At 46.6% G+C, this 23,555-nt stretch overlaps 1 protein-coding gene across 2 annotated transcripts; it reads left to right on the forward strand.

The window, feature by feature from the left end:
- The first annotated feature begins 1,552 nt into the window (after positions 1-1,552).
- On the forward strand, positions 1,553-23,492 carry xpo7 (exportin 7). Of its 2 annotated transcripts, none has more exons than XM_027001797.3 (28): positions 1,553-1,686; positions 6,676-6,822; positions 8,743-8,836; positions 9,070-9,236; positions 9,782-9,847; positions 10,866-10,970; positions 11,435-11,600; positions 12,147-12,220; positions 12,371-12,490; positions 12,967-13,113; positions 13,741-13,913; positions 14,015-14,208; positions 14,490-14,595; positions 14,708-14,843; positions 16,335-16,408; positions 16,565-16,645; positions 17,023-17,086; positions 17,224-17,332; positions 17,534-17,640; positions 17,714-17,802; positions 17,954-18,061; positions 18,274-18,356; positions 18,821-19,035; positions 19,935-20,073; positions 20,202-20,362; positions 20,761-20,859; positions 21,315-21,442; positions 21,549-23,492. In XM_027001797.3, the coding sequence occupies exons 1-28, from the start codon at positions 1,627-1,629 to the stop codon at positions 21,640-21,642; spliced, it is 3,306 nt and encodes a 1,101-aa protein (XP_026857598.2). In that variant the 5' UTR covers positions 1,553-1,626; the 3' UTR covers positions 21,643-23,492. The 2 variants fall into 2 exon arrangements, with proteins under 2 accessions (XP_026857598.2, XP_081557891.1); XM_081701765.1 differs by lacking the exon at positions 1,553-1,686 and adding an exon at positions 2,620-5,744.
- The last annotated feature ends 63 nt before the right edge of the window (positions 23,493-23,555 follow it).

A 23,555-nucleotide genomic window follows, 5' to 3' on the forward strand; every position in this document is an offset into this window, starting at 1 on the left:
CAAATACAGACACACAGAGAAACATACTCACTTATACAAATACACAACACAGACAGAAACAGTCAAACAAACACATGCAAACACACACAGAGCACACACAAGATACATACAAACATCTGGACGTATATATCTCAAATGTTAAACTTTGCCAATTGGCATAAGTTGTATGTTTGGACATGCTGAGCTGTAATGAAGGGTGTTTGGTTCCCTTGCTATATTTTATTTAGCTCTGGTGTGTCCAACTCCAGTAATATCAGTATATGGTAGCATTGGCTCACATTAATGAGTTCTGTTCCCTTTTACAGATAACTCACACTTAACACCATCTTTCAGGGCGTTCGTGTGAGGAATGGAATGTTGCAACCTACTTACTTTGTTAAAACACTGTTAGGGAAAATACCCCAAAGAAAATATCACAACGAAAGTCCTCAACTTCAAGTGAGAATGTACCAATGCCATTATGTCGTTCGTGCATCCACAGTACCCTCCTGTGTTTTATGTAGGACATTACAGTTTTGACACTCAAAAACCCTAAAAACTAGTTATTAATTTTGTGGAACGCTGCAACATTCGACAGACAGACATTGCCAGCTTCTAATTAATGGGGTTTTAGCGCTAAAGATACACAGAGTATTATAACTTTTTTTAAACTATTTTTTTCATGTTCTACTATCTTTTAGATACGGGTCTGAGACGGACTACTGTCATGTTCAGGTCTTTTATTTTGAAATTCAGAGTCATTTGGGGCAGGTGGAGAAGAGGACTCAAACAAACCCAGCGCGGCTTCACAGGAAAGGGCACGTTACCACGCCGGTTCGTCCGGTTCTCTCAACGGACCGGAGCAGTAACGAATGTACAACACAACCAACACGTTACACTAAATATTCATGATGTTCATTTATGCACTTGATAAAAAAAATACACGCGCTGACATTTCTCATCCCTTAAGGTCACTTTACACCTGAAAGCCAGTTGTCGATTGTGTATTATTTTATTTTAACGTATTTAATTTATCATTCTCAACAGTCAAATTCAGTGTAGACAGTGGAAGTTGAAGTGTTATGTGTTTCACTGCTTTATGTAACCAACAACACTGCACTGTGCACCAATTTCCCTTTAAGAATTATGTAAACAAAGACCTCTTGGCGTTTATGTGCAGCAAGTCTGTACCGTAAAGATATTCTGTAAATCTTTAGAGATTACTTCCACTGATCGTTGCCTACGCTAATTGCGTACGTGCTGTAAGTTTTTAGAGATCGCGTCCACTGCTCATGGCCTACGCTAGTTGCGTACGTGTTGTAAGTAGATCGCGTCCACTGCTCATGGCCTACGCTGGTTGCGTACGTGTTGTAAGTAGATCGCGTCCACTGTTCATGGCCTACGCTGGTTGCGTACGTGTTGTAAGTAGATCGCGTCCACTGTTCATGGCCTACGCTGGTTGCGTACGTGTTGTAAGTAGATCGTGTCCACTGTTCATGGCCTACGCTGGTTGCGTACGTGTTGTAAGTAGATCGCGTCCACTGTTCATGGCCTACGCTGGTTGCGTACGTGTTGTAAGTAGATCGCGTCCACTGTTCATGGCCTACGATAGTTGCGTACGCGCTGTGTCTGTGGTCATATGCACGCATGCTCTTTGTCAGGGGGAGTGAGGAGCATGAATGGAGCAAAATGGCGGATCATGTGCAGGTAAGTAATGCTTTATAATTTTGCATTATTAAAGCAAAGGATTTTGACTTCGTTGAGTCGTACGCAAGGTGACGTGGTTTGTTCGATGTGGCGTTTGTGGGTTTTTAAGTGAACGGTTGAAGGAGGCGGGCGATGTGGTGCAGCATGGTTTCTTGGATGCGATGATCAGTGTTGACTTGTGGCCTGTCATCGTGTTGATTTGCCTGTGTGATTTAAACCCAACACAGCATGGGCAGCATCGTAGCTTTGGGTAAACGAGGGCGGGCTGTGTTTGTGATAAAGCCGATGTCCAGACCTGTAGCGCTGGCGTCCGCGTCTTTGTGCTTCATGCGGTGAGATCGGACCCAGTGTTGTTTAATACAGATGAGTGTAAACAAGGCACCTCTGCCCTCACTGGCCTGCTGCTAACTGGCTGCGTGACTGGTCAACAACTGTGTGGTAAACGCGACATAAACTCACGGAATTGGCACAAAAACCTCACACTCGTAGTGATATCGCGGTTTGTTGGTGTATTATCAGTGGCTCCGCTCAGTTCGCCTCCGTAGCCGCAATGCTAGCGAACTTCTCCCTCACCGCTAGTTAGCCTGTTAGCGTTTAGCCTGCGCTCGCGCGAACTCGCCGAATTCTCCCGCGCTACTTCGTGAAACCAAAAGCGCGACCAACAAACCTCAACATTGTTCTGAATCAACTTTTAAAACGCTCTGCTGTTAGAACTTGTCACACGAACTTGTATTGGCTTGCTGCCACCACTGACGCGCTGTGTCCAGTAAAACCATTTGGAGTCCTGTGTTTACCAATGGGACTATCAGAGTGAAGCTAACTGGCTAACGAGGCGGGTCGTCGACTAGCCCGCTAGCTGCTCTCACCTCAGACAGTTGGGACGGTACTGGCTTGTTGGTGTTTAAACGGTAATGTGCTGGTGAGTATGAGTACATTAGGCATGGTCTCTGTCAGATTGTGCGTTAGTACGATAGCACGACTTCAGATCGGGTTGGTTAGTTTGGCTTGCTGCCAGTTACTTTCTATTGTCAAATGGTGTTAGCATGATTAGCATTCCTTTCGGTAACGTGGACGGGAGCACGCGCACAAGCGCGAGCATTCAGAAGTAATCTGTAAGTTATCAACGGATGCTCTTATGATTTCCATAATTGGTTCAATAGCCATTGCCGCCCCTTCCCCTCATCCTATAACCTCTAACCTTATTAAATGTTATCAACAAGGTGTCTCAGAGCTGTTAACGCTAGTGAAGGTCATAACCTGTGTAACGTTACTCCTCCCAAAGCTTGCTTGTCCTGAGGTTATTTACTCAGACCGGCTTCCTTGTATGTTAATAGACGTAATTATTAGGTGTTTTACGGTATTAAAGCATTTTAAAAGTTAGAACCGTCCTCACACAGCCAAGTTTAACAGTTATTGGCATATGCAAGCTAGGTTCTGTGGTACAATAATGCTAACTACACGTTAAAATAGAACATGGTCTGTCGTGGCGTTAACCTGCCGCTCAGGTGTACAGTGAATATGGTCTGTTGTCGTGGCCTTAACCTGCCGTTCAGGTGTACAGTGAACATGGTCTGCTGTCATGGCCTTAACCTGCCTGTCAGATGTATAGCAAACGTGTCCTGTCGTCGTGGCCTTAACCTGCCGCTCAGGTGTACAGTGAACATGGTCTGCTGTCATGGCCTTAACCTGCCTGTCAGATGTATAGCAAACGTGTCCTGTCGTCGTGGCCTTAACCTGCCTCTCAGGTGTACAGCGAACGTGGCCTGTCGTCGTGGCATTTTAACCTGCCTCTCAGGTGTACAGCGAACGTGTCCTGTCGTCGTGGCATTAACCTGCCTCTCAGCTGTACAGCAAACGTGGCCTGTCGTCATGGCATTTAACCTGCCTCTCAGGTGTACAGCGAACGTGTCCTGTCGTCGTGGCATTTAACCTGCCTCTCAGGTGTACAGCGAACGTGTCCTGTCGTCGTGGCATTTAACCTGCCTCTCAGGTGTACAGCGAACATGGCCTGTCATCGTGGCATTTTAACCTGTCTCTCAGGTGTACAGCGAACGTGTCCTGTCGTCGTGGCATTAACCTGCCTCTCAGCTGTACAGCAAACATGGCCTGTCGTCGTGGCATTTAACCTGCCTCTCAGGTGTACAGCGAGCGTGTCCTGTCGTCGTGGCATTAACCTGCCTCTCAGCTGTACAGCGAACGTGGCCTGTTGTCGTGGCATTAACCTGCCTCTTAGGTGTACAGCGAACGTGGCCTGTCGTCGTGGCATTAACCTGCCTCTCAGCTGTACAGCGAACGTGGCCTGTCGTCGTGGCATTTAACCTGCCTCTCAGGTGTACAGCGAACGTGGCCTGTCGTCGTGGCATTTAACCTGCCTCTCAGGTGTACAGCGAACGTGGCCTGTCGTCGTGGCATTTAACCTGCCTCTCAGGTGTACAGCGAACGTGTCCTGTCGTCGTGGCATTAACCTGCCTCTCAGGTGTATAGCGAACGTGTCCTGTCGTCGTGGGATTAACCTGCCTCTCAGATGTACAGCGAACGTGGCTTGTCGTCGTGGCATTAACCTGCCTCTTAGGTGTACAGCGAACGTGGCCTGTCGTCGTGGCATTAACCTGCCTCTCAGGTGTACAGCGAATGTGAGCTTTCCTAATGTTGCTCTCCTGTTTCCTGTTACCATGAGGGTTGTGAAGACGCCATCCTGTTTACAGTTATATATTATTCATCATCACCTCTGCAGAGCTCTTTGCAGGTTGTTTCAGTGTTAAACTACATCTTGCATTTCATTTGGTGGCTGGAGATGCGGCCGTTCTTTCAGTTAGATAATTCCCTGTGACTTCCTAAACAACTATAGATTTTCTAGGCTGTTTATGATGTTTTTTTGCAAAGCTCATCTTTGCATGCTCTTTTGTGCATTTTAGTCTGTTTTACTGTGTGTGTGTGTGTGTGTGTGTGTGTATTTTTGTTTATGCTGTCATATATGTTGAACATAACTCTGGTCTTGTGCTCTGCACGTCACCCATGTGTTATCTTGTGGCTTCTACATATGCACAGTCATCCCACTGTAATGCTTGTATATGAGTGAGATAATGTTGACTTGACTTGAAGTACCCGAGAATCTGTTCAAACTTTGTAGAAGTACATGACTCAGCAGTATTATAACCTTTTGGTGTCTGCTTTATCTGTTTTAAGTATTTCAGGGCTTAGTTACCAAATGCACAACAGGCCTTGATGTCATAGAGTTTTTTTGGGGGTTTTTTTGTGCAAGTTTTGTTTTCTTTTTGTTGTGTAACTTAACAACAATAAGATTGTTGTTAAGTAAACCCCCCCCCCCCTTCTTTGGCAGGTGGTCAGAGTTGCGCTGATGTCATCCTCAGCATACGCATTTGTTTACTGTGTTTAGTGTTTGTCTTAAGGGTTCTTGTGGTTACACGCTTTTGCTTCTGTTGCCTGTGTCATTAATGCGGCATGTCACTGTAGAGGTGAAGTCTCCAGTGGTCATCCTAGTGTGTCAATGGCCACCCTCGCCTTTTTACTACAGCCTGCAGGGTTTTTGTTTCATCGTACTGGTGGGAGTAAAAGTGAGCTGCCTTCTCATGGCACATGCGCTTATCTCATGAGAGCAGTTCCCTGCAAATGCGACTTGGAATTTATCTTCGGGTACACAAGCTGGAGCGGTATCCATGGGGTTCCTCCCCACCCCTTGCACGTGCATCTTTGATTCGTCCTTATCCGAGGTGTACATCAACCACATACGAGGCTAGTGGGTTAGTAGTGTCAAGTGCACTTTTGGCGTGGTTGTGTGCACTCCCAGGTGTTTAGCTTGAGCTCTGTTACCATCTGTCTAAGTCATGTGACCTCTGGTTCAAAGTAGTCACTAAAGGAGAAGCTGGAGGTATATAGCAGTGTCAGCGTGGTTTCTACTGAATGAACTATAAATGTATTTTGCCCCAGACTGGGTGTTTGTTCCCAACCAGTGGATCTTTCTGCTGATTCTGCTTTTCTTTCATTTTTGGTCCACAAGGACACAGACACTAATCGAGTTTGGAGGCTGGTTGTCCAGAGTGAGTCAGCTGTTCAGGAGAATGGGCTCTGAGAAAGATGTGTGTGTGCTGTAGTGTAGGCTCAAGAGAATGGGCTCTGAGCAGAGGTCGAGTGTGTGTGTGTACATGCCTTTAACATGGGCTTGGTGTTATCCAGTGCTGTAAAAGTTATCAAATGTTCGTGAACTGTGATCTGCATGTGAGGCTTACACACACGTTCCAGGTGTAGGATATTAGCCTCCTCCTTCCCAGCAACGCGGGGCCTGTAGGATTAGGTGTGCCATTCTTTTATCTCTGTGTCCCAACAAGAGTTTCCACAGTTTTGCTGTTCAGTATTGCAGTATTAGAGCCTAATATTAGAATCACTTCATATGATACAGCTGTCCAAAGCACTAATATTTATATTTATAATATTTTATTTAAAAAAAATTAAAATGCTTGTGAAAAAGTATTTGCTGATCCCACCACAACATCTTAAAAAATTTAAATTAAGTTAAAAAACCCAACCTGAATGTTCCAATAGGTTAATGGAACAGCGAGAGCCGATGGCAATAATGTGCTGACTCGTGCGTTAGTGTCTTTCATCAGTGCTCAATAGTAAGGCTCTACAGTACAGGACAGACTGCAGCAGCCCTGATGGGCCATTCAGATCCTACGGCTCGGTGGTGCCATCAAGATGAAGGCAAACAGCAAACCTATAAGGGCAGGAAGCTGTAGATGAATTAAACACGAAGCGCTCTGATAGAGTGGCATAGCTGCCGGCCTAGTCAGTCAGACTCTGATGCCATCACTGTAAAAGAAAAATGTCATTTTATGTCTCTGTTCTCAAGGTGATGCCAAAGTGACGTGTTAAATGAACAATAGAGTTTTAAAAATAAAAACGTGTAAAATATTGCAATATGCTGTCTTGCGGTTGGCTGTAATCTGTGTCTGTGTGTGTGGCGCCCTGCAGAGCCTAGCCCAGCTAGAGATCCTGTGTAAACAGTTGTACGAGACGACGGACACCAGCACCCGGCTGCAGGCAGAGAAGGCCCTGGTAGAGTTCACCAACAGCCCTGACTGCCTGAGTCGATGTCAGCTGCTGCTGGAGAGAGGAAGCGTGAGTACCGTAGGTGCCCTGACCTTGGCCCAGTGCCCACTGCTTCCACCGTACACATGGGGCTTGCTAATAATGACCAACAAATATAGCCATACTGTGTATGCAATACTATATAATAATTTATTATAATGTACATATGCAGAACAAATCGCCATTTACGCTTTGTGGCAATATTTACGTTGGAATGGAGCAACGGGCACGTCCACCGGGGCACATCCGCCAGGGCACATCTACTAGGGCATAGAGCATGTCTCCTAGGGCATGGGGCACATCTACCCGGGCATGGGGCATGTCCACCAGGGCACGTCTGCTAGGGCATAGGGCATGTCTACTAGGGCATGAGGCACGTCTGCCAGGACACATCTCCTAGGTCACAAGGCACGTCCGCCAGGGCACGCAACACACTGGGCAAGTCCGCCAGGGCATGGGGCACGTCTACTAGACATGTCTCCAGTAGATGTAATCCAAACAAGAGCTTCATTGATTGTTGACTTTACCATAATAACAAAACAGTCCCCTAAGTCATATCTGCATATATTACATGTATGATGTACTTGTGTCTTTGACCTTTTGTAAAAAATATTTTTTACTTTATCTTATTTGATGAACATTTAAAAGACAAGAAAAATAATTCTTGTAGCCCATTAGCAATCACATTATGATCCAAAATATTATCTCGCCAGTCATTTCAACCCTTTGCCTAACTGCTAACCCTATTTTTTACACTTTCTTAAATAAAGTTGCCTTAAGTAAAACCCATGACCTTGTGCAGAAAGGATACAAGCATTTGAACTGAAAAGAAGCCAGTTTTAAAGGTGCACTTTGTGAGATTTAGAGGACTTTATCAGCTGAAATGGAATGTAGTGTACAAAACCATATTTTCATTAGTGTGTCTATGACTCTGGGTATTTTCTTCCACTCCAGTGAGCTTTTCAGGTCTACGTAGAGAAAGGGTCCTCCTCTACTGTGTTTCTGCGGTAGCCCAGGATGGACAAACCAGTCGTAATGCAGTTTTTCGTTTTGATAGCGTGAACTAGAACTTAGCCACGGACATTACCATGAGAAGTAAACCCCCCCCCCCCCCGCCTTTGTCTGTGTTGAACAATATCTAATTGCTACCAGGACTAATTTTACACTTATGTGCCCAACTATAATTTCTTTGGTGTTGGCACTTTAAAAAACACCAGCAGAGATGTTACTGAGGTCAGCCTGCAATAAACATGTAACATTATAAACAGCTTTGGAGCTCAAACAGAGATTAAAAACAGCCATATCCTGCTAACACTATATAGTTGAAGATATTGATTTTAACTGTACTTGATTTGTTGCTATGGCGATAAAATGAAATCTAATTGGCTGAGCTGTGTTACTTAGATTAGCCAATGAGACGCAATGTGCTGATGGCTAGATTAGCCCCCTTTCTGAGAAAAATGAAGACAGACCACTGTAGGTTCTACTATACACTTGTAAAGGGGGGTGAGGGAGGGGTCTTCAGTTGCTTGAAATCTGCAACCTCACCACTAGATGGCACTAAATCATTCACTGATTCTTTACAGATTTATACAGCAAGTGTTCATCCTTTTAACAAATGAAAACTCCCTGCTCCTTTCCGTCAGATTCCATTCCAAATGGAGCTCAGTCACACTGCTCTTTTTCTGATTTAGCTGTTTATAAAAAGATTTTTCCATCGACATGGTTTGATTGATTACTAAGTGGCAGGTAAATGTCGGTGCTCACCCACAAATCTGAACGTAGAGCTACAAGCACTTATGAAATCTAGATCAAGGATTAATTGATTTTTTTTTAAATACTAAAAATGTCATGTAATGACCTCCCACTGAATGTTAGCACCCATAGATAGACATTATTACTGTCAAGCATTTTAATTACTATTGATGGTGTTTGTGTCTGTGTCTGCAGTCCTCTTATTCCCAGTTGCTGGCAGCCACATGTCTCTCCAAGCTGGTGTCTCGCACAAGCAATCCTCTACCCCTGGAGCAGCGCATCGATATACGTACGTCACACACGTGCATGCGCACACACTGCACTGATGGCTCTTTTGCTTCATTGTAGTTTATCGGTTAAATCAAACCTAGAGAGATCCAGTCAGAAATTGCTGTTAGGGCTCTGCTGAGCTCTGCCGGGTTCTGCTAGGCTGCCTGTGGGTGCTGCTCCAACCCCCCACCAGGGTCTTTAAGCCCCGCCTTTGCTCCACTCATCACACTGACGTTCACTCTCCTTCACCAGGAAATTACGTCCTGAACTACTTGGCCACCAGGCCGAAGCTGGCGACGTTCGTGACCCAAGCTCTGATCCAGCTCTACGCCAGAATCACCAAGCTGGGCTGGTTCGACTGTCAGAAGGAGGATTATGTCTTCAGGAATGTCATCGTCGACGTCACAAGGTTCCTTCAGGTTGGCTGAATTTTTATTTCTCGATGTGTTAGTTTATTCTAACTCGCAAGGCATCATGGTTTAGAAATTCAGCATCACACAGGTCTGTTGTCATTTCCTGTCCAGAAACCCCTTCTGTGTTCTTTCTTTGAAGCATGATTAGAAATTCATGTTTATCAAGGAGCAGCACCTGAATTAGTACCCCCCCCACCCCTAATCCAGGGTCTGCAGTGCAGCTAGAACATGTCACATTTCCAGGCAACAATCTCTCAATAGCAGTATATTCTTAACCAGCATGGGCCAACTCCAGTGCAGGAGGGCCGAGCTTAGCTTGCTTAGGCTCACCTAGCAAACCTGGTAGTTTAGTAAACCTGGTAGTTGACTAAAACTGGTAGTTAGCTGATGAACTTAATAAAATGTGTTAGATTAGGCAAATTGCCACATTGTGCTGCAGTCTGGACATTCAGGGTCTTGCACTCTAACCAGAATATTTAGTTTGATGGTTAAACAGCAGGCATGTTTTTGTCACGCCAGTAACTCCTGCACATTCACCGTTGTGGTTTCAGGACAGTGTTGAGCACTGCATCATAGGGGTGACCATTCTTTCCCAGTTAACCAATGAGATTAATCAGGTAAGTTCCTCCAAGATGTAAGTTTTCCCTCCGTTTTTCTGTGGGAACGGGTGGAGGCTGCTATGGGAACGTGTGCAGGATGATGTGGGACTAAGTGTTAGTTAGTAAAAAAAAAAACAGTCACTTTACAATCATGACTGAACACAACTTGAGTAACTGAGGGTTAAGGGTTTTGCTCAGAGACCCAATAGTGGCAATTTGGCAGTGGTGGGACTTGCACTCGCAACCTTTTGATTACTAGTCCAGCACCTTACTCACTGGGAGACCCTGTGTCCTGAAGTGGTATCACAGAAGATCGTCATCATTCTTTGAAAAAATTTTTTTCAGTTTTTGTCATTTTTTTTGTCATAGAATACAGAGGGATGAACAAGTAAATGATTTCAAAATCGCTAAAGTTTTTAAAACAATTCTGGTTATTAACAATATTATCAAGCTTCATGAAGGTGAATTTCTTTTTACGCTTTATTTATGTTCACAGTAGATGTCTTCTATAGTGGTGCTGTTTTCAGCAGGCATTATTTTTCCCACATAAATAAGATTTGCTGCAGTTTGAAGTTCATAATATATGCAGCATAGCCATATAATCACAATTAAACTTACAAATACAATATTGGTCTGAAAAATTACAGTTGGATTTTTCCCAAATTTCTTCATACCTAATCCCACTTCCTTGGTTTTAACAATGCCAAGGACCATGTGCGAGGATGTCCTCAGTGCCTGCTGTTGAGACTTCTGCTTTAGGCAAATCCAGTCACTGTCATTAAGACTTGGTGTAAATGGCAATCTTTTAAATAGGAATCTGTTTGTTTGTTTGTTTGCTAAGTGAATCCCTTTTAATGCATTTTAAAGTGTTTAATGTACCAGCTTTGCAAACGTACTCCTACAGCTGTGCTCTGACCCCCACCCCACCCCATCTCTGTGCTCTTCTGTGTACTTGTCTGGCCTTTAAGTGTAGTTTACCTATTTAATATTGTTCTGTAATGTGAAGAATTGAAGTTGTTGGTGTTTTCATCTACAGGCAGACACGACGCATCCACTTACCAAGCACCGGAAGATTGCGTCCTCCTTCCGAGACTCGTCTCTGTTCGACATCTTCACCCTGTCCTGCAATCTCCTCAAACAGGTGAGGGTCATGTGACCTCTGCAAGCAGGCCTCAGCTCAGCAACCGCAGCTTTGTGAAGATCCCCTGATCTTTATATCATGTACCCAGAATTCCTGGGAAAATCCTGATCTATAGATGGTGTTTTACAGTGCAGGACGTTCTGGTCTTGTCTGTGCGTGACCATTGAACAGGTTCTTAGACACCGAGTGGAAGCTCTTCACACTTTTAGAACAGTTAAAATAACTGTAAATAGCAACGTTGCTTAATATGCACAGAATTAAACTGAAAATGTAAAAATTCTGGGTTCCAGTAAAAGACAGAATATAAAACTTCTGTTAGTGGGTGTCTGCATGTGGGATTGAAATTAGATTATGCTCCCCCTGCAGGTTAATGACTGTCATTACAGTTACTCACTGTAGGGCAGTAGAGGTTATGGCTGTGTGTGTGTGTCTGTGTGTGTGTGTGTGTGCGGGCGCGCACGCAGGCATCTGGTAAGAACCTGAACTTGAACGACGAGGGACAGCACGGCCTGCTAATGCAGCTGCTCAAACTCGCCCACAATTGCCTCAACTTCGACTTCATCGGCACGTCGACGGACGAGTCGTCCGACGACCTCTGCACCGTCCAGATCCCCACTAGCTGGAGATCAGGTGACCTCCAGCTTCCCTGTGATTCGCTCATTGTGTGTGTGATCTCAGCTCCTTAACCCCTAAAGTGAAGGTTTTCAATTATTAAATGGATCTTGTTGAACAGTGTGACACTGTACTTCAAACAGCTGGGGATTTTTTTTTTTTTTACTTTTATTTTTCTTTTGCGTTTTGGGAGTACTGTCTGGCCCTCACCTCTGCCCAGAGCCGAGGTGTACGTCTAGTGTTTTATATCTCTCTGCTGAGACAGCGCGAGATTCGGCCTCAGAAGTTTACCTTTAATGTTGCTGGTGTTAACAGCACGGCTCCATCCTGTGACCTCAACGCTGTTCCACCTTGTGTACCTGTGAGAGCCCTCTCCCCTCTCCCCTCTCCCCACTCGTCAAGTCCACTGTTGCTGTCTATAGATCCGTTCGCCTTTACTGAAATCAGGGATGCACTATACAACCAGTACATGCACGAACATGTATGAACAGTACAGTTCTAGATGATGGAGAGTAGCTGATATGTCAATATAGATCTTCCCTTCATCTCTCTCTCTCTCTGCAGCCTTTTTGGATTCCTCGACCCTGCAGCTGTTTTTTGATTTGTATCATTCCATCCCTCCCTCTCTCTCTCCTTTGGTGAGTGTGAGATAAATACTGCATGACACACACAGATAAACACATACCCCAACACGCATACTGTACACTTCAGAATAATCTCTCTCTCTCTCTCTCTCTCTCTCTCTCTCTCTCTCTCTCTCTCTCTCTCTCTCTCTCTCTCTCTCTCAGGTTTTGTCCTGCTTAGTTCAGATAGCATCGGTTCGACGGTCTCTCTTCAACAATGCAGAGAGAGCCAAGTTTCTGTCCCATTTAGTCGATGGTGTTAAGAGAATACTGGAGAACCCACAAGTATGTGTCTTTAAGTGACTCGTCCTCACATAACAGCACAAACAAGATTACACTCATTTCACATATCCACATGGGATTTAAGAAAAGGTTCTTGGGAGCATCCAGTTACTACAAGTGAAGTCCTCCAAACCCTCTGTGAAGTCTGGGGCTGGAAATCTGAGCTATTGGTCTTTACATCTCAGCCATTCTGGGGTGTTTTCTCAGTTTCTCATTGGCTGGTTAGGGATGTGTAACTGAGGGCCATACAATATCACAGTATCCGTCAGTTCAGGTTGTGGGAACACCTGAGAAGCTTTGTCACTTTAAAACATCATTGGATCTGTTTGTCCAACTTGGGCGTTAAACCGTCTGCTGCTTTAATGATCCACAAGAAATCATTTTGTCTTCTGACAAAAGCAAAACAATTTAACAAATTTATTTATATAGAGATGTCACTGCATATAGACCATATCCTCGTATTTGTGTGTGTTTTGTAGAGTTTATCGGACCCAAACAATTACCATGAGTTTTGTCGGCTGCTAGCCAGACTGAAGAGTAACTACCAGCTGGGTGAGTTGGTCAAAGTGGAGAATTATCCAGAGGTGATTCGCCTTATCGCTAACTTCACCGTCACCAGCCTACAGGTAAGGGAGCAGATGCAGCACCTGATACCCCACGCGGGCGCACACACACACACGCACCCTCACAGCTCCAGCAGCTCTGACGCTAAATATGCAGGGTCGCCATGTCTTCCACTTTTCCACATGTTCCTCTGTGCTGTTACTATGACAACTTACACATGATGATAGTAGTTACTTGTTTGGGGGAATTTTTGTAGTGTTCCTTGTTTCTTTATGTTACAAAAGATGACTCCCGGGGCTCATTACATTTACGGTATTATATTGATGCTTTTATCCAAAGTGACTTAGAATTCTAATTGAACACAACTTGAGCAATTGAGAGTTAAGGGTCTTGTTCAGGGGCCCAACAGCAACAACCTTGTGGTGGTGGAACTTGAACTGGTAACCTTCTGATTACTAGTCAAGTACCTTAACCACTGAGCTACCACTGATGTGACTAAATGTCTGTTTCTCTGAGAGATACTCTGGTATGTTGTGTTTGCTAGAACTGGGAGTTGTAGTCTCTGAGAGACTCAGTGAACTGTGTTTTTGTTATGCTGCAAGACACTGATGGTAATTGCTGTGAAGGGCTGCTGGGAGCTGTAGGACGGGAGGGGGCTGCTGGGAGCTGATGGTGCGTTGTTTTGGCAGCACTGGGAGTTCGCCCCCAACAGTGTGCACTACCTGCTCAGTCTGTGGCAGCGTCTGGCCGCGTCAGTGCCGTATGTCAAAGCCACAGAACCTCACATGCTGGAGACCTTCACCCCCGAGGTGACCAAAGCCTACATCACCTCCCGTCTGGAGTCTGTGCATATCATCCTCAGGTGTGTGTGTGTTTGTTTGTTTGTTTGTTTGTTTATTTATTTATTTATTTTACCGGCAGTTGTTTGCTTTAACACTGCTGTGCGATGTCCCCGCCACACAGGGACGGCTTGGAGGACCCGCTGGACGATGCTGGCCTGGTACAGCAGCAACTCGACCAGCTGTCCACCATCGGCCGCTGCGAATACGAGAAAACTTGCGCGCTGCTCGTACAGCTGTTTGACCAATCAGCACAGTCCTACCAGGAGCTGCTGCAGTCCACCAACTCCAGTACCATGGACGCAGCCATCCAGGAGGGTCAGACACACACACACACACATCTGACTGTGTGGTTTATTCCAGAATTATCACATGTTCGTGGTCCTGCATTTAGTTCACAAGTATGAAAATGCAAAACCGTGTTAATTGTTATGGTAAATGTTTGTCCAGACAGTTTTGGACGTGCAGTGTCGTGGGATGTTTGGACGTGCAGTGGCATGTTTTGTTTGCTTTTGTTTGTTTTGTTTTTTTAGGTGTGGAGTGGGGGTTTGTTTTTTGTTTTTTTTGACAAGCCCATCTGCTGTTGTTTTTCCACACAGGCCGTTTGACGTGGTTGGTGTATATCATCGGTGCGGTTATCGGGGGGAGGGTGTCCTTCGCCAGCACGGACGAGCAGGACGCCATGGACGGCGAGCTGGTGTGCCGGTGAGGAGACACTCCACGTCCCTGCGCTCCATGACCTTTTAGAGGGGTTACTGTCCTGTCTTCGGTCGTGCTGTGAGCACTCCTGACTGTCTCGTGCTGGTGCCATGTGCAGGGTTCTACAGCTGATGAACCTGACGGACTCTCGCTTGGCGCAGGCCGGCAACGAGAAGCTGGAGCTCGCCATGCTGAGTTTCTTTGAGCAGTTCCGGAAGATCTACATCGGAGACCAGGTGCAGAAATCCTCCAAGGTAAGGGATGGGTGTGTGTGGGTGTGTGTGGGTGTGGGTGTGTGTGGGTGTGGGTGTGTCTGTCTAGATCTTGTGAGACCAGGTGCAGAAATACTCCAACCTACTACTACCTCCACACACCTTTACTGTCTGTCTGTCTGCATGTTTTAAGTTTAAAATGAAGCATGTGTAAAGTAAACCTGGGCGTAGGCTAAGAGGACCACTGGAGTATCTACGCTGGTTTACTCTGACCAGTGAACCTCAGTGTCCACGTCTGTGTGGGAGAATCCGTTTCCATGTAGAACAGCACTGGTCATTCGGGGGCGTGTGTGTTCTTGCGCTTCCTGACGAGGCCAGTTGGTACATTGTAACAGTGCAGGCAGCAGCTCGTGGAGGTGTAACAACACAGGTAGCTGGAGGTGGAGATGTGCGTTTCCTGCGTCTCCAAACAACATGAACGCCCGCACCCTCCACACTCACTAGCTGGTACACGACAGGAGAGATGCAGGTGGCATCTGGGAGCTGGTAGAAGTGTTGGACAGTGTGGTGCGTGCGGTGCATGCGCTCCTGTGTGAAGCTTCGGGAAAGCATTCGTCCTGTTTGATCCCCGATGATGCCACAGTAATCCATCGCTGGGAGTCCGAGAGCAAATTCGTCTGTGTTCTCGGAGAGGGAGGGGTGGGGTGGGTGTGCTGTCAATCACAGCAACACTGGCCAATAACGGGCATCTGTAAGTGCATGCATCAGAAAGAGGTGGAGGGCAGACTGCGACTGATCTTGCATGAGCTGCAACAGCGGTGATTGGCTGCCTATGCCTAGGAGGAAGCATGTGACAGTCCTTGGCCTCCCTGATTGGCTGCTGTTGTGTGATGGGGTGCACCGTTCATTTACATAAATTTTAATAATCCAATCACAATCCAATCATAATCAGATTTCTCTCCAGTCTTCAGTACACCATAGTCTTATTTCTTAGGTCAGAGTATGCCCTTGAAGTCAGATTAAAAAAATCTGATAGAGAGCTGGATTTTAGTCCAGTGAGCTGATTTCTCAGCGCATGTATACCCTTTCTGTTTTTCTTTTGGACCCTTCTGCTTGCGCATACATAACTGGAGCGCCAGATGTAACTGGAGTTGTCCTGGACCCGCAACACCCGCAAATGACTATCAAATACTTTTGAGGAGAAATGCAGTATTAATTCTGAAATGCAGTATTAATTGCACAGTATAACATAAAAAAAACAACAAAGGTCCATATTTGTCCGTAAACTGGGTTTGTGTTTACAAAAAGCCGCAGCAGGAAGTTTGAAGTGTACATCACAGCCTTCTGTGAGATTATTGGCTGGTATCAAAGTAGAGATCCGATTAATGCCTGACTCATGTAAACACCAAGTTGTCCCATTATCTGATTACCCAGGGGTATGTAACCACATCGATCAGAACATGGACAAAATCTGATTTTGTGCAGTAAGCAAAATACTAGCTGCATTTAAGTCTGTGTGTGCGTTCTCTCCAGCTCTATCGCCGGCTGTCTGAGGTTCTGGGGCTGAATGATGAGACCATGGTTCTCAGCGTGTTGATTGGGAAAATGTGAGTCTTCATCCCACCACACAACGCACTCTCAGTACAGCATGTGTGTGTGTGCGTGCGTGTGCTGTGCGTGCGTGTGCTGTGTCCGGTGCCTTTCACAGAGTTTGGGACCAGTGTGTTCTGACAGGGGTTTGCTGACACATTTGTCTGTTTCAGAATCACCAATCTCAAGTACTGGGGCCAGTGTGAACCAATCACGTCGAAGACACTGCAGCTCCTCAATGACCTGTCCATTGGATATCCTTCCCATGACAGCCTGTTCCTGCCTGCTTTAGCTAGCTTATTTACCACTGATCCTCAGCAGACACTTAGCCCCACCCCCAGGCACACCCCTCTGGTCCATATGGTTTCTTCCTGCTCCCAGCACACCTGGGTCAGGTACTGGGCAGTAGACTACTTGGCTCAGGTGGTCATCTGTAATAGAGCATGCTCTGTGGTGACTGGACTAGACTGAAACCACCCTCACAGATCGGACATTCACTGATGAAGTGTGTGTGTGCCTGCTTTTGTGACATGAGTGTGAAGCTCTGCTAGTGGTATGTTTGAGGTGGCGTCTGGGCGTGTTTGTGTTGATGTGTTTGAGGCGACGTTTGTCCTTGACCTCAGCCGTGCACCTACAGCAGTGTGAGGAAGCTTGTAAAACTCAGTGCTGTCCAGTTCATGCTGAACAACCACACGGTACGTAACGTCTTCACACCCGACACGCACCTCAGACCAAGGAGCCCCCGGCCATCTGGGGGACCGGTCTGCTCGGACCCGGGAGCCCTCAGCTGTGGTGCCACCATGAATAACTTGTTTTTGTGTTTGTTTGACAGAGCGAGCACTTTTCTTTCCTGGGTGTGAACAATCAGTCCAACCTCAGTGACATGAGGTGTCGAACCACTTTCTACACGGCGCTGGGCAGGCTGCTGATGGTGGATCTGGGTACGTCTCTCGCGTGGCTCTGCTGTGTATTGTCTGATGTATTTATATTACTGTATTAGATTTTACACACTCAAATGGCTGCATGAACAGACCTTTCTCCACATATAAGGTGTCAGAGTTGGCACTGTTTTGTTTGTAGTGTACTGCCCCCATCATGTGTGTCTCATACTCCTGATACTTGGGGTGGGTGTGGCCATGCAGGTGAGGATGAGGACCAGTTTGAGCAGTTCATGCTTCCTCTCACGGCCGCATTCGAAGGGGTCGCTCAGATGTTCAGCACCAACACGTTTAATGAGCAGGAGGCCAAGGTACGTGGGCGCAGGGTGAACCAGAGGCCTCTCACGAACCCGCTGCATACCTGACCTGTGGTCTCCCTTACAGAGAACACTGGTGGGCTTGGTGCGTGACCTGAGGGGTATAGCCTTCGCCTTTAACGCCAAAACCAGCTTCATGATGCTCTTTGACTGGATGTATCCTTCCATGCGGATGTCTGGAAACAGATACTGCGGAGAAACACACATTCCGCTCTTCTGTCTTCTGAATGTTGTGTGCTTTTGTGTTCACGGTCGAAGAGGTCAGCAGGTCAGCTACTGTCAACGTTTGCCCTTAACGGCGGCTCAGCTACCCACCCTACATCCCTGTCCTGCAGAGGGCGATAGAGCTGTGGTACCACGTTCCCGCCTGCACTACACCTGTGCTCAAACTGATGGCCGAGCTCGTGCACAATAGGTGAGGGGTGTGGCCGTCGCACAGGAAAGGTAGACGCTGGAGATGGCTAGTTATTGGTTCATATTTAACAGGTAGAAATCCCAACATGCTGTTCTGATGTTCAACAGTAATCACAAACAGAATTCAGAGCTGTGTTTGTGTCTATGGTCAGTAATTTTCTCTTGGTCTTCTGGTGTGTTGATTTGGTTTTGTTGTTTGTTTGTTTTTCCCAGGTCGCAGAGACTACAGTTTGACGTGTCCTCGCCAAATGGTATCCTGTTGTTCAGAGAGACCAGCAAGATGATCACGACATATGGTACGTGAGTGTGAGTTGTGAGGAGCTGGCGGCGACGCCCCCTGCTGGCTGTCGGGAGCAGTGAGTGCTCGAACCAGTTACCAGGGCCACTGGCCATGCTGCCCTTTTGTGAACTGTGAGGTCTTTCCACTGAGGCTAAAATGGTGTGATGGTAATAAGGCTAATCTCAGACATGGGGATTGTGTTAAATCTACATTCAAACTGGACATTTTAAGCCTCTTTTTAAACTAAATGTAAAATGATTTTTCAGCGTCATTGAGATTATATGCGTCAAATTTATTACTGTGCGTTGACTGTAAAAAATTCCATGTTTTATTTCCTTTAATGTTGGCGAAACTGCGCAAAATATTCTTCTGATCCGTTTGTCTTCTGTTATGGCGGCATCTTAAAATCCATACAGCTGCATACAGGTGAGACTAGCGGGTGACCTTGCCTAAGTAACTTCTCTCTCTGGCGACGTGCAGGAAACCGTATCCTGACCCTGGGGGAGGTACCGAAGGATCAGGTCTACGCCCTGAAGCTGAAGGGCGTGTCCATCTGCTTCTCCATGCTTAAGGCTGTGCTCAGCGGCAACTATGTAAACTTTGGTGTCTTCCGTCTCTATGGCGACGACGCACTCGACAATGCCCTACAGACCTTCATCAAGCTGCTTCTGTCAATTCCACACAGTGACCTGCTGGTGAGCACTGCTGACCTTGGGTCAGCTCTTAACACAAGGCTGTATACTCATAAATTCTAATGCTGTCCTGGGATCAGCCATTATCCTGCGGTACTGTTGGGGGGTGGGGTTATATGGTTAATGAAACTTGGCACCAGTACCAGAACTCCATTCCCACAGCCTTACGGTGCAAATCTCTTGCGGGTCAGCCGCTATCTCGGGTCCCGTCCCTCACGGGTCAGCTGTCTTGCCGTGGCTGTTTGGGGCTTACTACATACTGATGGCATCTGCTGGCAGTGCCAGGGCAGGCAGTAGGGTTTTTATTGGCCAGTGAGCTGCTGTCTGTCATGGTGAAGTTATGCCAAGAGTTAGTCTAGCCCACACAATCTGACTTGGTTTTTTCAAAAAAAAGATTTACCTGTGCCTTTATTTGTGGTAACAGCATGGTTATGTAACCATACCTTGATTTCTGCTGCCTACAGTAACTACTTTTTCTATGTGATTACACTGGATATTTTACTACATTTTAATAAAACCACTGATAAGTACTTTTTCGCCAGAAAAAATTGTTAAAGTCTAGAGAGTTCTAGTGGGAATCCTATGGACTGGGCTTCAGGAATCCTAAAGCCTCCCTTACCGCTCATGTTCTGCTTTAGTGAATGCTGCTGCCACTGATCTGAGGTCAGCTGTTCTGCTGTGGTGTTAAGTGAGTTCTATGGCAGCCTTCTCCCACTGTTCTGGGATCAGCTGTTATACAGGACAGGAGCCCATAAGAGGCGTGTTTCTGTACTGTGACACTTAAAATTATGGTGGCAAGAAATGAGTTGGTATCTCTGGCATCTTTGTTGACAATGCCTACATGCTGGTATAGCTAGTATCTCTCTTGGTGCTAACCCTTTGTTTTTGGCCTGTTCCTGTAGGATTACCCAAAGCTCAGTCAGTCATATTACTCCCTACTGGAGGTGCTGACCCAGGACCATATGAACTTCATCGCTAGCCTGGAGCCTCACGTTGTCCTCTACATCCTGTCCTCCATTTCTGAGGGTCTCACAGCCCTAGGTGAGGCCCATCTCCCCTCTCCCTCCTCTCTGTGCTGCGACAGTACAACTCCCCTCGCCGGTGACCCGGGGAGCCGTGTTCTGTCTCTAATGGCTGACGGGCCTGTTTCTCCCCTCCCCTCCCTGCAGATACGATGGTATGTACAGGGTGCTGCTCCAGTCTGGACCACATCGTCACCTACCTATTCAAGCAGCTGTCGCGCAGCACAAAGAAGCGCGCGCAGCCCATGGCTCAGGAGAGCGACCGCTTCCTCCACATCATGCAGCAGCACCCGGAGATGATCCAGCAGGTTGGCATGGCGATGCGCCCTCTCTGGTCTATACATTAGTACGGCACCAAGAGTGAGGGAGTTTTGGTCATAGGCCATGTCTAAACTCCTCTGTGTAGCCAGACACCTGGTCTTAACCGAGCGTTACTACTCCAAGTGTAGGGGGGAGGGGGGTTCTACTTGGGATCAGTGTCGCTGGGGTTCCTATGGCAACCAGATTATCAGAGTTTTGGGTTTGTGATGCACCTGTTTAATCCCCTCAGTGTAGTGACTAACACACACTGGCACTAAAGCCCACCACGTCTCTCCAGTTATTTTGTTCACTAGAAGTAAACGTCTCACTCCTGAGTTACACTCGTCCCCGTCCTCAGCGTCCTGCTGGAGACCCTATGGGTGTTTGATGCCTCTCTGTCCCACAGATGCTGTCTACGGTGCTCAATATCATCATATTTGAAGACTGCCGGAATCAGTGGTCCATGTCCCGGCCACTTCTCGGCCTGATCCTGCTCAATGAGAAGGTAGATAACCCCACCTGCCTCACATGTGGCCCCTCCCACAATCTACATAACCATGCCCACCACACATGTACCCCCATACCCTACATGGCCACGCCGAATGTACATGTGGCCCTGCCCACACCTTTCAGTAATACACCAGCTAACAGCCAGTTCTGCTTCCCAACGAAGCGGATAAATGTGGAATAAATGCTGATTTATTATGAACAAACTACATATGTACCTTCTGTTAAGATCGTCCTAATTATATACTTTTGTGTGGTAAACTTGTAGGCTTTCTGGTGCATTTTGCTGGGTTCATTCATCAGTGTGTGTTCAGTAGTACTCGTGTATAACTCAGTTGTGTGTGTGTGTGTGTGTGTGTGTGTGTGTGTGTGTGTGTGTGTGTGTGTGTGTGTGTGTGTGTGTGTGTGTGTGTGTGTGTGTGTGTGTGTGTGTGTGTGTGTGTGTGTGTGCAGTATTTTGCTGATCTAAGGAACAGTATCGTGAACAGTCAGCCTCCAGAGAAGCAGCAGGCCATGCACCTGTGCTTTGAGAACCTAATGGAGGGCATCGAGAGGAACTTGCTCACCAAAAACCGAGACAGGTTTGTGCTTCATATTAATACTGCAGCCAGGTTTATTATTATTATTATTATTATTATTATTATTTATCATTTCTAATTATTCCCTTGATCTGCGTTTTTGTCACAGGTTTACGCAGAACCTTTCAGTATTTAGGAGAGAAGTAAACGACTCCATGAAGAATTCCACGTATGGCGTCAACAGTAATGACATGATGAGCTGACATTCCACCGAGCACCAGGCCCCGCCCACATGGCTCTGCCCACCTCTGACCTCCCCCCCGGCCCCGCCCCCGGCCCGGATGCCAGGGGACCACTGCTATGCTGGCCTGCACTTCCTACTCCCTGCTCCTTAAACTCCGCCCCTCCCCAATGACGTCCCTCTTATTCCTCCCTTTTTATATATACACAAACATATAAATATATACATATTTTAAAGCCAGTTTCCTGAGGTCTCCTGGCCACAGTTGTCAGCTTAGAGAGAGTGAGAGAGTGATCAGGGGATAGGTGTAGTTTGGGTGGAGGTGAGTGTGGATCAGAAAGGGGCTAAAGGTGTGGGAGGGTGGAAAGTTGGGTGGGGGGGGGGGGTGTGCATGCGTGAGAGTGTAAACAGGTGTGTGTTCATGTGCAGGGTGCTACCAAAACGCAAGTCGTGTGTGGATGGTGTATTTCCAGCTATGTCGAGGACGGTGGAAGGTGTATTTCCAGCTATATGGGAGTGGTGTGTGTGTGCGCGTGTGGCGGGAGAGGAGGGGTGAGCTGAATTATGTAGTGCTCTGCTTCTGCCTGCCTTGTATAGAAACACAAGAGAAAGTGTACATTTTTTTCATAACATTTTCAACAATGTTTATAATAATTACAGTTTAAGAAAAAAATACAAAAATAAAATGAGAAAAATGTGTGATTGGAGAACCTCTTTTTACAGTGTAGTTAGTGCAGCTGTGCTGAAGTGTGGGAGGTTTGTGTGAGGAGCGTTGCTGTTTCTGGACAGGCGTGTTGCCTGCCTGGGGGATCACATCCCTGCGAGTGGAGGAGGGGGGCGGGGCAGTACCTGCAGAGAGGGCGGGGCACAGAGGAGTCTGTAAATACATCAGTCCATGCCTGCTTGTGATGGGGGTGGGGCCAGGGGCAGAGCTTCAGTCTCCAGGTGTACCCTGTGGCACGGTGGTGACAAGTTCATGTTGATCTTCCTGAGGTCCCTGTGACGCTGCTGTCAAGTCTCCCGGTACCCGCCCCCTCTGTGCTGTCTAATTGTCCTGAGGCTCCGCCTATCACAGAGGGCTGGTTTAGGGCATCACATGGGCATGTCAGTGTTTGGCTATTGGGCAAAAGCACCTCAGCCCCACCCCTTTTTGGCCTCTGAAGATTGGGTCATGTCTTTTGTGGAGTGTGATTAGGTAAACTGACTCATGGTTGTAGTGAAGTTGCTCGTTCGGAGCTTTCGTCAGCTGTTTGTCCTGTGTTTTAATCTCACAGGCTTCCAGTAAATTGTGGCTTTATCGTTGAGCTGGCGTCGTTTGGTAGTACGGCCTGTAGGATGTAGCCGTGTACTTTAAAAAGAACCTGGTACTCAATGTCATCACAGCAGGAGCCACTCACCTGCCCGTTGCCTCTAGCTTTACCCTTTTCCCTCCACACCCCAAGGAGGTGTTTTTGTTTGGGTTTTCTGTTTGGATTTTTTAGGGGGGGTTTTTTGTTGTTGTTTTTGTTTGTTTGTTTTTTGCTCCCTCCAGTGAATTGATTTGTTTATTTTTTTAATAACAAGAAAATAATGGATCACAATATGGTAGATTTAAAACCAGAAGCAATGGATTATTTTAGCAACTTGTGCTACTCTCAACAGATGTCGCTGCTAACTGTGTGTGAAGAACTAGCTCATCTCTTTAACCATGTCTGAGACACCTGGATGTTCACTGAAGTTCCCTTTCCTTCTGCGGTTCCCTGATGTGAATGTGTCTGTTGGCGACTGTGTGTCGAGTCTTTTGAGTGGTAAGGTAGCTGGTTGAACTGTTTTGGATGTCTGCTACATATAGTGTAAGCGTTGTGACTGCAAAATAAACATCATTGGTTTGTACTAACGTGCATATTCCTGTACTTATGGAGCTGCTGCTCGTCTCAGCCAAATCCCATTATTTCT

Source organism: Electrophorus electricus, chromosome 19 (genome assembly GCF_041902795.1).
Source record: "Electrophorus electricus isolate QZ-2024a chromosome 19, ASM4190279v1, whole genome shotgun sequence".
In the NCBI taxonomy this organism is placed as follows: domain Eukaryota; kingdom Metazoa; phylum Chordata; class Actinopteri; order Gymnotiformes; family Gymnotidae; genus Electrophorus; species Electrophorus electricus.